At 40.3% G+C, this 18004-nt stretch overlaps 1 protein-coding gene across 5 annotated transcripts in view; it reads right to left on the reverse strand.

The window, feature by feature from the left end:
• VPS41 (VPS41 subunit of HOPS complex) overlaps positions 1 to 18004 on the reverse strand; it is a 107603-nt gene that overhangs the window by 14432 nt on the left and 75167 nt on the right. For all 5 annotated transcript variants that reach the window (XM_064169591.1, XM_064169590.1, XM_064169589.1 and 2 more), the window contains 11 exons: positions 15985 to 16100; positions 14359 to 14415; positions 12667 to 12728; positions 11735 to 11816; positions 7819 to 7911; positions 7203 to 7330; positions 5720 to 5864; positions 4437 to 4478; positions 4267 to 4317; positions 2309 to 2446; positions 269 to 323 (listed from right to left, as the gene is read on the reverse strand). In XM_064169591.1, the coding sequence (XP_064025661.1) occupies positions 269 to 323; positions 2309 to 2446; positions 4267 to 4317; positions 4437 to 4478; positions 5720 to 5864; positions 7203 to 7330; positions 7819 to 7911; positions 11735 to 11816; positions 12667 to 12728; positions 14359 to 14415; positions 15985 to 16100 (969 nt within the window). The remainder of the gene's footprint in view (positions 1 to 268; positions 324 to 2308; positions 2447 to 4266; positions 4318 to 4436; positions 4479 to 5719; positions 5865 to 7202; positions 7331 to 7818; positions 7912 to 11734; positions 11817 to 12666; positions 12729 to 14358; positions 14416 to 15984; positions 16101 to 18004) is intronic.

An 18004-nucleotide genomic window follows, 5' to 3' on the forward strand; every position in this document is an offset into this window, starting at 1 on the left:
GACATTGCCTCAAAAATATCTCCCCCCCAACACCTCCAAAATCCCAGAAAAACACTAAAATGAAGTAACCAAATATATGGAGTTAAGACATCCTAAGAACAATGCTGTGCTGGGGTTTATTTCTGAAACCATGTTATTTGATTGTACTGAGTGCATACCACCTTTGTCTCTGGGGAAGTGTTTAATGATATTAGACAGTAATACATCATACAGAATAAACTTTAAGATTAAAAGCATAATGCATTTTATGGCACTGAAAGTTACTTACTCAGAAGGTAGACTGTCTCTTCTACAAAGTTCCTCTGCTGGCAGATCTCAAGAGCCTTGAATTTAAGAGCAGAGGGAAAGAGAAGAGAAGCAACCATATAACATGATATTTCATTGCTCACAACCCCTAACATCCTGTGATCTTGTGATCCTGTGCATTTGAGGGTAGGGGTAAGAGAATTACAAAGCAGATATTTCAGGGTGTGAACAATACTAATAAGTTATGAACTCATCTGACAGCCTTTTCACTCTGCACTGAGCAGTCAAATGACAAAGTTCCAGGCACCGAGTGGCTCTGGATGTTGCATGTTTCCTGGCTGCCATGCGCCCTCTAGCGGACACGGAGGAAGATTCACACTCCTCCTCCTCCTCCTCATTTCACAGGCCATTTACTAAGCTGCTCTTGAATAAAAGGGGCTTGCTTTTAAAGAACAAGAAATACTTCTTCCTGCCGGGTTGATAACTTGTGCAAAGCAGTAATGAGCGTGAATGTTTTTCAAGTGCTGTGGCTTTTTGGAATCTGTTTAACAGGAACTGAGCACACTGGGAAACTGGGAAATTCGTAGTGCCCTTACTATTTCCTTAGGACAAAGACTTGTATGTGGCAGAAGATGTTACTGTATAGGCATGGTAAGCATAACTACAGAATTAGCAGTGACAATAAGTTCCACTATGCTTAATATAGTGTCGGTATCTTTCCTCCCTTCCTTAGCCTCTTTCTTTGTTTTAACAAAACGTTAGCACAATACATTTTCCAACATCCTTTTCTTTCACTTCAGTGATAATTCCACCACACCTCCCAAAGGCTCAATCTCTGACATACTTCTGCTTACACCTTGTAACAAAGCGGTGCCAGCCATGTGCTTGTATCATTTACAAACAGTACTTCTCTGCACTGCTCATCACTGAAGCTAAGTGCTTGGACCTGCAACGACTAAAACTAATTTGCACCGAAAGAAAAGAAAGTGCATGAAAAGTTTTGTACTTAAACCCATGCCCAAGTACACAATACATAAGGCAAAAACGAAGAGGGAATCAGAGGAGTAAAAATAAGCAAGACACAAGTCTCTGGCTGGAAACCTCTCAGGTTGCCTGCCTGAAAGAACCCCTGAGACAACCTAGTTTTGTGTGACTGTTTCAAAGACCAAGCCTGCAAACCTAACAAGCTGTTCTCCACTGTTTCCTGCTGCTGTACAGTAAAGTTGAGAGGAGCATGCAAAACAAGAGAGGTGTCAGCAACCGTACTAGACGTCTTTAGAATAAAGACACATAAAATGCAATACTCAATAGGGTATTTAAAACTACTCTGCTGCTGTCATCACTACAGCTGCATACAGGAAGGATTCCTTTCACTAGGTCTGATCTGCTCTGCTATTCACAGCAGCAAACACCAATACTAAAATAGTGAGCCAGCTAAAGAGGAGCACTTACAGTTCCATTTGATCCATTTGAACTCAAAGCAGATGAGAACACTCAAGACTGTCTTTCTTAACTGTTTGGGTTTGTGTATTTGAGAAGAGAGAGCCAGCAAGGAAAACGTAAAGAGGTTAAAGGAGGTGGAAACATGGCACTGTAAAACCCTGAGTTTAGCAGTGCAAAAATAAAATGCTTCTAGCTCTTCTAGCTCAATGACTATTCCATTATATACATTATTTGAAATCAACTCAGGACCTTGGAATACAAATCTAGAAAAAACCTGCAGTTACAACTCCTAATTATTCAGGATCTAACAGTGACTAATTGGTCCTAGATTTGACAAAAAATGAATGCTGATTCCTTGCAACCACAAGCTGATGCTCAGTCAGGCCAGGCACTGATGGGTAGACATGTTGTTGCTACACATCAAATGTGAACTCAGAACTTCTGTGTTAGAAATCTCCTGTGAGCTCTGCAAACCAAGCTTCTGCAGGCGATGGTCACGCACTGCGAGGATCCCTCCCTTGGCCACTAGAGGGCAGCAGCAGACACAGTTACACATTCACACCACTACCAGCTGCAGGCAGACAAGTCGGGGACCTGTGCTCAGGTTTCGGGGACTCACCTTCTCCAGCGGGCAGTGCGTGCTGTCTCTGAGAAACGGCAGTAAGTTCGGACGATCATATTCGGCATAAAGGCTGATCTGTTTCTCATGATATCGCTGCCCTTTATGGTGGTCCCTTTTGAAAAGCTTGTGCAAATACTCGGAATCAAGAAAGAGAAGAATCTGAACTCGAATCCATGTGCATGGTATCATCTGTTCTGTGTTAATAAAAAAACCCTCCTCCTAATGTCCTCAGGACTGTGCTAACACATGCCAAAAAGCAGAGGGATTACATTCTGACATGAAGACTAACTTTCTATTTTTCTGAAATACTTCCAGCACAGCAATCTCTAAAACCAGCTCTACAGAACAGGTTTTGGGCAACACCAAAGTGACTGTCCTTTCACCTTCAAGAAAACTACTGGAATTTGAGTTTTATGGAAAATTAGAGAGCAACATGTAAAATGAAACCCACAATAACTATTTTGAGCCTTGGAACAGGCTGCCCAGGGAGGTGGTGCAGCCATCATCCCTGGAGGTGTTAAAAAAACCCAACAAGATATGCCACTTAAGGACATAGTTTAGTGGGCTTGGTGGTGTTGGGTAGATAATTGGACCTGATGATCTTTGAAGTGTTTTCCAGCCTCAACGATTCTGTGATTTTATATGCATATAACAATAGATCAGTTTTTAACCACATGAAATGTTTTAACCAAAGCACCTTAAATACAGATGCTACAGCAAAGCTTCTTTCTTCCTAGATGAGCACAGAAAAGCCTTGAGAACAATCACAAGGGCCATTTTTATTCAAAAAGAAGTGACATACTCTATCTATAGATGCTATGGCAAAACTTCTTTCTTCCTAGATGAGCATAAAAAAGCCTTGAGAACAATCACAAGGGCCATTTTTATTCAAAAGGATGTGATATAGATACTGTATCTACAGATGCTATGGCAAAGCTTCTTTCTTCCTAGATGAGCACAGAAAAGCCTTGAGAACAATCAAAAGGGCCATTTTTATTCAAAAAGAAGTAATGTAGATACTGTATCTATAGATGCTATGGCAAAGCTTCTTTCTTCACAGAAAGCCTTGAAAACAATCACAAGGGCCATTTTTATTCAAAAGGAAGTAAGTGATACAGATACTGTATCTATAGATGCTATGGCAAAACTTCTTTCTTCCTAGATGAGCACAGAAAAGCCTTGACAACAATCACAAGGGCCATTTTTACTCAAAAGGAAGTAGGTTTTACACTTCCAAAGTGATGCATCCTTTCCATAGCAGCACAGCCAAGACAGTCATCTTGGTAAAGCTCAGGGGCTGTGAGCTGCACTCTTCATAGAGCTGCCTCCTATAATCAGATCACTAACATAAACCTGCTCTCCACCAGATCAACACCCTCCTTTACACAGCAGCAAGTTGAGGTCTCCTCCCTAATGCAGCTCAAGGCCACAGTTACACGTTACACATTTCACTGACAGCACACTGAAACCAAAGAGGTGCACTTGGAATGGCAATGTGGAGCCACAGCCTAACAGTGGCATTGTCATTCTGCACAAAGAACAATCCTGCAGTGTATGGAAGTTACAGCTCTAGAAAGACAAACAGCTCACTGTTTCTGGGGATCACTAAAATGTGCTTCAGAACTGCATCCATCACCCCTCCCCATTTTTGTGTAGGGAAAGAGGAGAGACACCAGCAAGAAGTAACTGGCCAGACAAGACAAGTGAGGGCAATGCTGTAAGGACTACCTCACAGGCTCTTAACAAGCACTGTGTTACCAAGTTCTCCCAGCTACACACTTTTAAATGATTTTATTATTGTGAAAATGCTATGGCCATGTAAAAAATGGATTAGCTCTGATAATTTAGGGCACTTCAATGTTATGTGCTTTGACAGGTTAACAATTATAAAAGATATATCCAGCAAAGGCTTTGTTCAGCTCTACCTGAAACCAAGAGAACGCAGAAATATTTACCACATGCTGCAGCTCAGGCCTGTTTTCTAATTCTTCAACAACTCTGTCAATCTGAAAGAAAACAAATGAATTCAAAGAGCTCAGCAAATCACATTGACAGGACTGGAAGAAGAAGGGGTAATAATACAATCAAGTACTGGACTGCCATCCCATGAACTTGTTATACTCACAGAAATTTTATCTTCATTATCCAGAAGCATGTCCACTGCTTTCTAAAGGCAAGAAAGAGAATGCAGTTAAGCAACAGGCAGACACATTTTATCCTACTCTAGAGATTATTATGCTTGTTCACTGATGGGTATCAAATGGATATTGCAGACCTACCCTTTTTCAGTAATAGTAATTCAGAGGGCAGTTTGCATAACACCAACACTTCCCTGCAGAACAGCATTACAGGAGAACACATCATGTATTCTTCCAGAATACTTCTAAGCTTCCACACTAACAGCAACCAACACTGTGCACTTCTATTGCAGTATGCCCAGTGAATTGTGGGCCACAGAAAGCCCCTGCCAAATGATGCAGAAATATTACCTGTCTCATTGCAAAAGGGATCTGCAGAGTGATGGCTGTATGAGAAACACACAACTCAACTTGCCTTACAGATGGATCCCTCCAACCTATCTGAGCACAGATATTGTAACAAAGCAGACAAGTCCAGGTAAGCAGAGCAGCCACTGAGATTCCAGTTCTGCTTCCTCTTATACAAGAGCAAACTTTGATTCACAGTCAAAAAAATACAAAATCAGACTCTGGATTTGATTCACTCTATTTGATAAAAAAAAAAAACCAAAAGCAAACACAACTTTTTTTCTCCATTTAGTTTAGAAGGGGCATATCAAAATATCTTTGGCAAAGATGGCTTTGTATTTTATCTCCAGTGCTTAAACTACCACTGCACTGAAAAATGAGCCTATCTACTTGGTTTCCCCTGAAGGATCATACCAAAACTCATTTTCTGGGCCTTTATAGCCAGCTGGGAAGATAAAAGATTGAATTCAGGACAAAATGCACACTTCTTGATTTTTGGAATTTATGTGAATAGACTTGCAAACTTTCAGAGGTTGACTGGCTGCAGTGAGGTACAGTGGCAAGAGAATTTAACATATACTTAACACGAATTCATTGCCTTCTTTCTTTTGTCTATTAAGAGCATTACTCGATTAGAAATGCAGAAGGATTATCATGATGAGAATCTGCTTGAGAACCACAACAAAGATCTTGGATTGGACACTCTTCTCACTGTGACAGATAAGCAAATGAAAATACAAAGGAAAAAGTACAATCATCCTTGGACCAGGTTCCTTGCAGCCTGAGCAAAGATCTTTCTGAGCTCAGAGCATTACCCAGACACTGCAGATGTTCTCTGCCTCCACGCTATCTTTAGGTGATAGTTTCATTTGTTTAAAATGTCTAGTGGAAAGTGAATATAGAACCATTAAGATCATCATACCTCTGAATCAAAATCCATGAGCAGGACAATTTTATCTCTGATAGAACTGAAAAGATTGTGCTTGTGGATCAGCTGGAAGACGTCTTTGTGTCTCAGGGTTAGGTAAATTTCTAGGGCTCTTCCATAGCGCTGGTCATAAGTGTACCTGATAAAAAACAATGTTATAATACACATGCTATTACATATCTAAGAGTAGGAAAATGACCTATGAGGGACATGAAAAGCTTGTTAGGATGCTACTTGATTGCTGACATGAGTTTTTGTAAAAGAGAAATAAAACATAAATTTCCCTTCTGTATCAGCCACTGCATTTGTGTTCTGACCTGTGGTTCTCTGCATTTTGATGCTCCCATTTTCAATCCAGAAGGGAACCCACACAAACATAAGTTTGTGAAAAGTAGTTGGAACTCTTTTGTGATGGTTTCAGTGCTACCCACCCCCTACACACTTTGGAAATCACCCAGACTAGACTCAGCTGGCTCTGGAAATTGAATGAAGCTTGTTATTTACAGCTTAGCTCAATATACAAGCAAATATTTACAGTATATACAGAAATACACAAAGTAAAGGATAAGACAGAAACACTACAGCCCTCCCAGAAACCTGAGTCCCTAGGAGGGGCTTCCAACCATCCTTCCACTTTCTCCCCTCCCCCTGCCTCAACCTTACTCCAGTCCCAAGGAAGAATGGGGATCAGCCAGGGGGTTAGGAAGCAGAGTGGATTAACCAGAGGGACGGCAGAGAGGCTAGAGAGAAAAGCAGCTCAGCCAGTTCCCCAGCAGAATTGAGTTATCTATGTTTGGATTCTTGTTCTTGTATCTCTCAGCAAGCCTATTCTGTTTTCCTTTTCACAGCCTGTAAACTAGTTCTTCTCACCAGAACAGTCTAGATAGCTTCAAACTAGCACATCCTTTCAGAGGTAAAACAATGTTCTCTTAAAACTTTGGGACAGACTATAATATAGCAATAGCTCTCTGCTTTCTTCAGAGAAGTGGTATGAAAAGAACTTAACATGGGAATGAATCCTGCTGAGAAAACCAAAGAGCTTTACCCCTACACCAAGTAGCCTAGAACCAGGTCAGTTGTTGCACATTTTCCAGTCGCCTATTTCCAGACATGCAGCAACCTTAAAATACTGGTTTTGAAATAGTGGGGAAAATATTCCATTTTATTTTCCTGTGGGCCACTCTGAAATGCACACTTCACTAAGAAGTCTTCCTCTGACAGCATAAAGCAAAATTCTAGCTATTTGCTTTAGAGGAGTAAATCCAATCTTACACAGAACTATTTGCTTTCATGCTCAGTATACGCTTTATGATGAAGAAAGAACTGCTAAGCTGTGCAATCAGGGGAGCGGAGAGGAGAGAAAGGCCATCCTCTGCAGGCAGCAGCAAAACAGACTTCTGTTAAGAGATGAAATTTATAATCTGTACTATGCTACTTCAAGCTCACTGTTTGTAAACAGTTGACAAACTGTACTCACAATTCTGCAAGCGTTCGCAGCAGAGTCCTGTTCTGGGGATCTTTCTTCAGGTGATCCACTACAGCCTGTACTATGATCGTGTTGTTGTAGAGATCTCCAGGCCACTCTTTTATCAGGGTTGCAAACCCCTAAGTGTATAAGAGATTGTACCAGAAACAGAAAGAACTGCCTAAGGAACATTTCGAAACATCAAAGCATCAGCTAAGTCTCTGAGATGATACCTGCTGTGCTTCACCTCCAAGCCACTTTTGCGTGCCCACAGACAGGCACAGCGCAGAACACAGATTCTCCTTCTTAGAGCAGTGTTATTAAGATTCATGACACCGAGTCTCTTTCAGGTGCTGCAGGCCTTGTGCAGCACCTGAACTACTTATGCTGCACTAAATACACTACAACTATCAGCATTTCTAATAAATAATCCATCTCACAGCATGTAAGTGCTCTGAAGAACATGCTAAATAGTCTCTTAAAAACAAAACAAAGAATTCATCAGGCAGGTTTTTTTCATTGTGGAACTGTCTATCGATAATCTCTTTGAATACAGTAGAGAATATGCTGCCTGAAATCCACATTGGTGACATGAATTGTTGCATGTGGACAAGTCAGGCTGCAGTACCTCATAGTCACTCTCCAGAAACTCATGCAGGACCATTTCGTAGATCAAAGGTTTCAAAACTGGATCCCGTCTGGGCAAGTAACGACTAATTGCCTAAAGGGACAAAGAGAGCAAAGTGTCAGAAGGGGTCTGACATGGAATACACTGCTGATAGAGGGAAGGAAAAAAATTACTTATAAAACAAAAAGTCCCAAAGCCACATACAAAATATGGCTCCTGATAAACACTGGAAGTGCTTTGTATTATTGAAATATGAATATATTTGTTTCACATTTCATTGAGGATTGGACACATTGGAGTTGTACTACTTATCTGAAAGAACTGCCATTAGAAATACAGATGGAAAGATCATCCATAGTCCTTAAAGAAGTCTGAATATTTGCTGCCAGTCATTTACAAAATAAAACCCATAAAAGAACTCTCAAAAGAGGGCAGTTCTTAAAATCACTTTTGTCCTGTCTTGGTCTTGTATTTTGCAAAAGGGTAAAAGCAGTCAGCAGCTGAGAACGGTGTACTTTTGCTTTATGACTTACTGTGATGTCAATACACTTTATGCAGAGTTCTGTTTTGCCAGCTATTTTTACATGCCCAAATGAAAATTAATTTGGGAATACATTTCTCCACGGAAAGGGCAAAGGCATGTGATCTGCTGCTCTACAGGAGATGGTAAGAAACTGCTTTTTGGCAAGTAGGAGAGAAGAACTTGCCAGAATGAATCAGCTCATACCCTGGAATTTTAGCACAGCATCTTATTAGCACTATTATTCCATGTAACTAGAGGCCAAGGTTATTAGCACCTGCCAAAATAAACCCTACTGCTACCAGTTGTGTTGGGATTTTGGGGGTTGTAGCTGAAGGCCAAACACTCAGAGATGTTGCCTGTTGCTCACTGATGGCATGTGGTGCAGCAGCCCTGTGGTATTGAAGTTGCTTGAGCGAGGCAGGAGAAATAACATCTCACTACACTTATTTTTGCAGCTTTACAGATAGCAAGGACTATTCACAACAAATTCTCCCAGGATTTAAATCAAAACAATTGCTCAAGTTAAATATACCTTTATAGTCTTCCATTTGTAGGTGAAAAAGGGAAGTAAAGATAAAAGAGCAAGAAAAAACAGCATTGCTAATAACTTTGCAAAAATTAAAAGCTCTTTGCTCACAGGAGACCTCTCCTCTCACCACAATGTTTGAGCCTGGCCAGTTTTGAAACATAGCATGCTGACAACATCAGCTCCCATAGTCTGCCATAGAATTCAATAGCTAATTTAGGGCACAGTCTAACAAGCTGCCCTTGGGAATCGCATCCCTGACCTGCTAGTAAAAAACACTCTTCTGAACATAAAGCAAGCAAGGTAGACATCAGCTGGAGAGTTGAAGGGAGAAGACATTCAATGGCCATTTTCATTCCCACTTTCTACCTCCCTAGACTTGCCTGACAGGCTCTGCTGCAACTCCTGGTCATGGTTCAGCTGCACAGTGAGCCATGAAGCAGTGCAGCTTCCTTGTGGTGTGAGGACCAGGCTGTCTCAGGAAGGAAATCTTTCCTGCCCTAAGTCTCATGGCTTTGAAGAAAAAACAGAACCACCTCAAAGACTGAGAAGCATCTATGTTATTTTTAAGCCTAGATACAAAGGTGAGCTAAGACCCATGCTGGAGATTACAAATTCTTCCCATGAGATGAAAGAGGTTGTCTGGACAATGGTGCTCTATGCTATGCTCACCACAGTCAGGTGAAGCCTTTCATGTATCCTCTAGCTCATGTATTGGTTATTAAAGCATTACTGCCCCTGGCTGATCACCCTGCACCCCTGCTGAAAGGCTCTGCTGCCACAGCAGAGTCAATGGAAGGGAGCCAATCTTTCAAGCCAGTGGCCAGCACTTGCAGAGTTGGGAATTTTCCCTCACGTTCACCTTCCTCAGCTGTCTGAGCTGGATTTTACACTGAAGGGCCTCGAGCACAAGCACATAATTCCATTATGCTACCACTGCTGGAGAAGAAAAGGAGCAGATCATTGCACGGCTCCAAAATCTTGAAACTCGCAGTTTGCTGAAGCACATGCACTGAAGGTGTGAGAGATATCAAGATACCAAAGTACCCTGTACCAAACAGGACATTTTAGTACAGAACACTCAAAAAAGCCCTGACTCCATAAGCAGACAAACAAGACACTCCACAGATTTTGACACTGGGGCATCACTAATTAGTCCCTCTGCAGGAAGGGACATCTAAACCTTTAGGTTTAAAGCCATCTTAGTTATTCACATTAAATTGGAAACATCAGATTTCAGGCAATCATTTACATGCAGTGTAAGTTCTTTATGAAAAATCCTTTTAGAAAATACACTTTGTCTCCAAATCTCAACTACAGTCCTCTCAGCAGGGCTTAAAGTCAAAACAGCTCAGTTACACTATAGAGTTTCATACCCTCTGGTTGAGTTAATAGGAAATAATTCTAAATAGCACACAAGTGACTCCAAGCTTTACAAGAACCCCTTCATTTAGATCTGCCTTAGCTTAGGTCATCCTTTATGATATTCAGGTCTCATATGCAATTGAAACAGAGAAATAAGAAAGGCATCTTGTACAACTGGTGAATCTGCTTTAACATGGGGAGTGAACTCCATGATCTCCAGAGGTCCTTCCAACTCCACTCTCTGATTCTGTGAACTGCAGCTTGAAGCTGAATAACATAATGGGCTGCATCTAATGTTTTTTCTGAAGGCCACTTTAAAGGGACTGAAAACAACCAACTCTTTCAAAAGGCAGTAATTTAGCAGAGATGTTTTTACAGCAAACCTGCAAATATTTTTATATTTTACACTCTGCTGGATGACATAAGTGGAGACAAGAAAAACATCCACTGCAGACACTTGTACCTAAACAAACAAACCCAAAGGAACTAAGAAGCTGCGTACGAAAATTTCACCTGCGCTCAGGTCCATTACAGAATTGAAATGAAGAGTGAGAAACATGAGATTTCATCTTTCAAGGTGGCAAAGAGCACATGAAACTGCTAATAACTCATACAACATGCAAGGGAGAGGCTCCAAAATGAGAATCAGACAGATCTGAAAACTCTAATGCTGGAACACTTTTGCTCTTTGAACAGAATTGAACAGCTGAAAGCCAGCAAGGGACTGCATGCTGCAAGATCTTAATAATAACTTCTTTTAGGCTCATTAAGTTTAAACAGGAAGACATAACATTCAGAAATAAACGTGCACATGTTACCAAAGGGAGTGTGTATAATATTTTGCACTGGTTTGGCAGTGACAGCATCATAGCCTCATGTCCTGGGCAATTTGTTAAGTGAGACTATCACATGAAACTTGTATTGTTATGGTAGTTGGCTTCCAACTAGGGAAAACACAAGACAGGGCTGACTGCTCCTCTTCCTTGCCATTGTTTCTAGCACAGAGCAGGGGTTCTTCCTGTTGCTCTGAAATTCGACTTGTCTTTGTTGCTTAAAGCTTGTGGCTCTGTCATATGAGACTTAGGTTTTCAGGAAAGGCTGGCAGCCACAGAGGCTCTTTGCCTTAAGAGTTGAGGTAGAATTTCCCAGGATGTACTGGAAGAGTGTGAAAAAGTAATTGGGAAAGATGTATTTAACTGTGAGTAGCTTTTCAAGTAAAGGCCTTGGGGCTGGGTCTTGTATCTGAGAGTTGTTAAATTAACTAGGTAGCTGAGTACCTGCATGTGCTATGCCTCCAACTGTTTTAAGGCATGTGAACATAGATACATTGATCTGGAAGACAACGGTAAAACTAGAGGTCTGGGGCAGGAATTGCAAGGGTAGTGCTTTATGCTGCTATCAGTCTAGAGCCACTAAATGAGATCTTTTAGATACTTGGTAATACAGCATGCAGGAAACACAGCATACCAATTTCTTGAGTGCAGAGACAGAAATTAACTTACCTTTAGCTGACCTATTTCTTTGAACTTGTAAACTTCAAATTCCCAAAGTTCTGTGTTTTTGCCAAGAATTTTCTGGCACTTTCTGGAAGGAAGATGAAAGAGGAGGGAACTAAATCAGGTACAGATAACAACATACATTTAACAGCATTACTGTGAGGATGGATGTCTTTTTTCTCCCTAGACATTTTCAAAGGTCCTTTCTTTCTTCTCCCTAGACATTTTCAAAGGTCCTTTCTTTCTTCTCCCTAGATATTTTCAAAGGTCCTTTCTTTCTTCTCCCTAGATATTTTCAAAGGTGACTCATCTTGGCAATCATTGCTTGCTTCAATGAGTGTACAACAGGTACTCCTCCTTTCAGATTTTAACCACTTTATTGCATCCAAGAGGACTTCACTGCTCACTTTTCATTCATCCTTATTAGCTGTATTAGCTTGATGAGTGAAGTTATTAAATCTCAACTGGGGAAAGCCAGACACGCAAAAACACACACCTACAAATAAAGGAAGACACAAGTCTCAGGTAACTTCTGTTCCTTATTTAAGTGTCCATATTTGACATGCGGTTTACAGCCACATAACCACCAATTGTCTTCTGCTGGTCTCACATGTAATGACACACTAATAAACTTAGATTATCAACACCCAAAGAAAAACTTCAGATTTGAAAAAATCTAGCATGACTTTGAAAAAATCAAAGCTCTTTCAAAAAGATCTGTCTCAATTCTAGTTAAATCTTATAAAGCTTAAGTAAACTTTTAGATCACTACAGGCAAGAACATCTAGGGCACAGTAATACATCCGTGTGTTTTAAAACTTCAGCAACTCCAGATCACATAGCAAATCAACATCACAAAATACTTCAGAATCACTAATTTGCTTTTTCCTCACAGAGAGACACATTTTAGCCAAAGAAAATCTTTAACAATAAGTTACCGAGCAGCCAGGTCATAGTCTCCTTTCTCCACTAGGTGATTTATGTAGGCTAAGCCAATGTCCTGAAGGGAACAGAAATAAAGAATTAGCTCCAAAAGTTTGGAAGTCAACTATTTGACTGCAACAATAACTATCATTCCAGCTGTACGCACTGCTGTTAACTCAAGCACCGGTCCTTAAGTGGGTACCTCAAATTATCCTTTAGATTTAGGGTCCACAGAACAGTCAACAAAAAAAATCCTGCTCATGGGTTCAAATTCAGATGCTCTTGTAGGTAATTCTGGTAACTTTAGTGATGCTAAACTAGTGAGCTACTTCTGTATGTTAAGCATTATTCAAAAGACACAGCTGATCATTCAGTGCTTGCATTAGTTGTCCCATAAAGCAAAGCAAACCATCAGCTTGTGATCATGTGTGAGATGCTTTCTTTGTCAACACAAAGATGTAAGGAAAAATGCTGTAAATCTGTGGTTGTTTAGGACCCTTGCATTCTGCTCAAGAGTTGCAAAGGGGCAATGATCATTACTGCAACCTGAAACATCTCCAAGAGCACTGTACTTGTCAGGTGGTGTGGTGCCACTGGTCTGCTCATTGCTGAGCAGGGAGAACAGGAGTTGTTTCAAAACCCTGTACTCCTAATCCTTCACTTGATGTTAACATTTTTTCTCTTCAATATATTCTGCGGTGTTTGCATTAGAAACAAACACTCAATAACTCTGCTTGTATATGCCCACACAGAGTTTTAGCCTCATGAAGCAAATCCCTGCAAACCTAGAGAAAAGCTTCTATGTTTCCTTCTCCTAATGTACTGCCAGGACCACCTTTAAGAATTCTTTACATCTTGGCAAGTGCCATAGAGCAGTTAAATCATACAAATTCTGTGAGAGGTAACAGTAAGCCATTAGGTCTTGATTCAACTTCTGGACTGCACAAGAATTTTTAAGACATACAGATACACATTGTGCTTATTATAGCAGTAATCTTCTAACTCTTTGTACTTAAATCCAAGCTTCTATGTAAAAAAAGCAATTATTAAATACCAGTGGTTTCATACTGGCATTTATAAAAATAACTACAAAAGTGCTAAAATTAGTGATGCTTTTGTGGCTATTACATCATCTTATCTTTTTTGTTTTAAACATACTCTTTGTGCAGGGACTGCTAAACATGGGAAGTAACTGTATGGGAGAAAAGGAGCTTCACTGTGTAAAATAATGAGAATTGCAAAGCAGCATGAAAAAGTTAGATGTGAAACATGCAAGTGAATTTCAATAGCATTTAAATGGTTCTCCAACTGTACCTTTTACAGTCCTACCAAAACCTTGTCATGTGTACAAGGCAAAAGGCAGAGAGATGTGTCACCTCCCCCACTCAATCTTTAATATTACAATGCTGTGTCTAACTTGAAACAAGAGTAAATTTAATACAAAAAGAAGAGGAAACAAAAACCCTATCAGCAATCAAAGCAGAAATCTCTTCCTTTTCATGTCAGCAGCCCCTTCATAAAATCTAGACTCTTTTGTGTTTCACATGCTAACATTCCTGTTCTGCAGCTGAAGCCAAGAAATACTAGTTGGAGTATGCCTGACAGCTACTGTCTGGTGAGATACAGCACAGGGGATGTACTTGTAGCATCTCCCAGCAATCTAAACAAAATCAAGGTATTTTCTTTGGAATAGTTTTGAGACTTACCAAAATCTTGTGCTTTTTAATGGTTTTCTGACTGATCTCAGCTGCCATCAAGGCTTCCTATATTCAAAAAGTAGAAAACAGAGATACTAGTCCAATACACAAACTTCGAATACAGAAAGCTCTAGAACTGTGTAAGTCAACTACTTTTCAGAGCAGGGTGAATTTGAAGCACTAGAATTTTTAATGCCATGGTTGGATGAACAGCTTTGAATTCATACTCAAACAAAAGCAGTCAACCAAAGAGAAAACTACTTTTGTTTCCATCTGGGTTCATTCTGCATTACTCTATTAGGATCAAATCGTAAGATTACAACAAAGCAGACAATGCAATCTCATTGGATCATTTTCAAATGAGAACCCTTCACTATCAGAACCTGTGAAAAAAATCATCAGGGAAAGGGGTGAGGGAAGGCTACCTTTCACTTCCACAGCCCGAAAGTCTTCTCCAGTCAGACTGATTTATATTTAAGGGCCATTTGCTGTTGTTCTACTTCTTTCAAAACGTACAGAAACAAAGCTGGCACTGGCACTTTCACAAAGCAAATGAAACCTTTAACATACATCATAACACACAGGCCATCTACTGCTTTGAATGGCTTTCATATAGGCACACGCACAGCTGTCACCTGCAAATTACTGGAGCCTTTGGGGAGCAAATGCTGTCATTTACGTAAACTGCACAACTGCACTCATCATAGAAGTTTGCTGCTCAGATTCAAAAGCACCCACAAGGATTTAAACAAATCTGCATGAGGAATACCATGCCTGCATTAACAAAAGGAGCATGTGCTGAATGACTTCACACGTTTTTTGTTTCTCCCAATGGCCATCCAACAAATAAGAGGCGAGTGAGAATTTGTAGGCTACTTAACGCATCGTAACAGTTGTTTCAAGTTATTAACTGCAGGGCATTAGGATCCAGAACACTGTGTGTGTGTGCTGATATTGTCTGAAAGAATTTATTAAGTGTCTAAAAACACAATTAAACACATCAATACTTATGCAGCCACAAACTAGGCTTTTTTAACAAGAAGAAAAATGTTTTTTAATGTAGGCTGGTTTTTTTTGATGAATGACAATACTTTCAGCACCAACACCTGCAGTTTGAGACCACATTTTACCTCTAACAGCTTCAAAGGTGAAGGTAAGACAGGTGGAGCAACACACAATATCCTAACACACACTTTTCATTCTACAGTGGAAGAAATAAAGAACAGGAAAAATTTACTATGGCTCACCACATTTATCTCCCTCGCTTTTGTAGTTGGGGTAGAAAAATATCCTCATAGCTCATTAGGTAACAGTTCTGCTGCTTTAGAGCTGTAAACCAGCTTTAATAATTTTCAATGCCAGACAATACTTTTCATATGTGAATGCTGAGAGTACTACTCTGAGCATCTAATTCAGCTACCTCATTTGAGTGCAACTCAGATTGAGTTGTTTCAGTAGGAAGGCTAACCCTCCAGAGAGATGAAGAGATCTATAGTCAACTGCCACCTGTTGTAAGCATTTAGTCAATGACTGTAGGAACAGAAACTATTCTATGTGAATGACCTAGCAAAGTTCACCACCCTACTCCAACAGCCAAACCAGGAAATCTTGAAGGAAAAAAGAAGTAAAGATTACTTCATATTTCTTCTTCTCCAGAAGCCAGTCAATGTGGTCATCTTGGTCCCGCTCTTTGGCCACAACCACATCTCTTGGGCTGATGATATAGAAAAGCGATTCACCTTCCGAATACTCTGCAAATGCATACATACTTCTGTTATTGTTGTATTTGACAGGACAAAGGGCAATGGGTGGAAGCTGAGGCATAGGAAGTTGCATGGAAACATGAGGAGGAGTATTTCCCTGCGAGGGTGATGGAACACTGAACAGGCTGCTCAGGGGGGTTGTGGAGTTTCCCTCTACTGGAGATACCCCAAATCCACCTGGAGGCATTTCTGTGTGATCTGGTCTAGGTGACCCAGCTCTGGCAGAAAGGTTGGACTGGATGAACTTTCAAGGTCCCTTCCAGCCCCTGACATTCTGTGATGTTTTCCTTAAGGCCTGCTTTTAAGTACACCCTTAGGAGGAACTTAAAAAGAGATGTAAAGAAGACAGCACAGCTGCTCCTGCAGCACAGGCTTGTTTGGGAGCTCTCCAATATATTAAAATTGGTCTAAATGGCAAAACATCTTTAAAAAATAAAATCACTACAGCTTATTACAAATTCTGATTCATCCACTATGTGTAAAGTTTATGATGGTTTAGAACACATTATTATACTTTTAGAGGACTATTAAACGACATAGTCTGCAATAAACTTATCCTCCTCATCAAGGTCAAGGCCATCAAAAGCATAAATGATAGATGCCATAACCCCTGGAGACACAGCACGTCACCACAGCAATGCACTTGCAATGCTATAAATTAAGGTTATATGTATAATGCATATGCTTATAGCATGAGCCTTTATTTTTGAGTAAGCTGAAAGTAAAAACGTACTTAAAGGTAAAATCTAAACACAGAAGACAGAAGTTGAGAATAGTTATTATTTCCCAAGAACCCATGAAGAAAGGCCATCCTGTAGGTACAGGAAAGAAAAGCACTCTCCATTCTCTATCTATATCTAAGCAAGCACACAAATACACTCCTGAGCTAATAACCAATTCACAAAATAATGCTTGTTTGAAAGCCATCCAAAAACTCAAGATTTGTCAGATTAAAAGTTCAACTGTGGGCATCAATCTTCTGCTTAGGGACAGCTATACAGAAATGTCAGCTCTACTGATAGCAGTAAAGTTGTTTTGACGATTCATTTGTGTACACAAGGGCATTCATGTACACAAAGAGGCCTGCCAAGCCTATGAGTTGAAGCATGCTGCCAGAAAAGATGCTGAAAAATCAGCTTCATGGATTTTAGAAGCCAGGAGGAGTCTCTGTGTAACAGAGACTACATAATCTGTGTAACATGGGCTACATAATCTTCGTCAAGGAATTCCACAACAGTTTTCTCAGAATCACAGAATGTTAGGGGTTGGAAAGGACTTCAAAAGATCACAGAATCATAGAATCAACCAGATTGGAAGAGACCTCCGAGATCATCCAGTCCAACCTAGCACCCAGCCATATCCAGTCAACTAGACCATGGCACGAAGTGCCTCATCCAGTCTTTTCTTGAGCACCTCCAGGGATGGCGACTCCACCACCTCCCTGGGCAGATCATCTGGTTTTGCCATGCATCTTTCTGAACTACAGCACATACCTCAGAAAACAATCTCATCTTCTTTAAGATTCTGATATATATCATGCTAAGGCTCAGTCTCCCTACCTGTTACATAATGAAACCTAGCTCTGGCTGAACTCCAGTTTTCATTCGTTACATTTTATCATCCTGTGGTCTCTCAGCTTTGTCAACATAGGAAAGATAAATAGCAGTGTGCCCCTTTTAAGTTGGTATAGGTGCATATTATCACAGCAACATTTATTCTATCTTTGTCTCTTAAGCAGCTTTACCAGACGCTGTGCTACTTCATTTCACTATTTCTGAAGCCCTTTATGTCCTACAGGTCACATTCTGAATACACCTCCATCAAAAATACTGCTTTCTGGACAACAAATGAGATCTATATTTCTGCCTTCCCCAATATGTCTGACTAAATAG

The sequence above is a fragment of the Pogoniulus pusillus genome, chromosome 32, assembly GCF_015220805.1.
Source record: "Pogoniulus pusillus isolate bPogPus1 chromosome 32, bPogPus1.pri, whole genome shotgun sequence".
In the NCBI taxonomy this organism is placed as follows: domain Eukaryota; kingdom Metazoa; phylum Chordata; class Aves; order Piciformes; family Lybiidae; genus Pogoniulus; species Pogoniulus pusillus.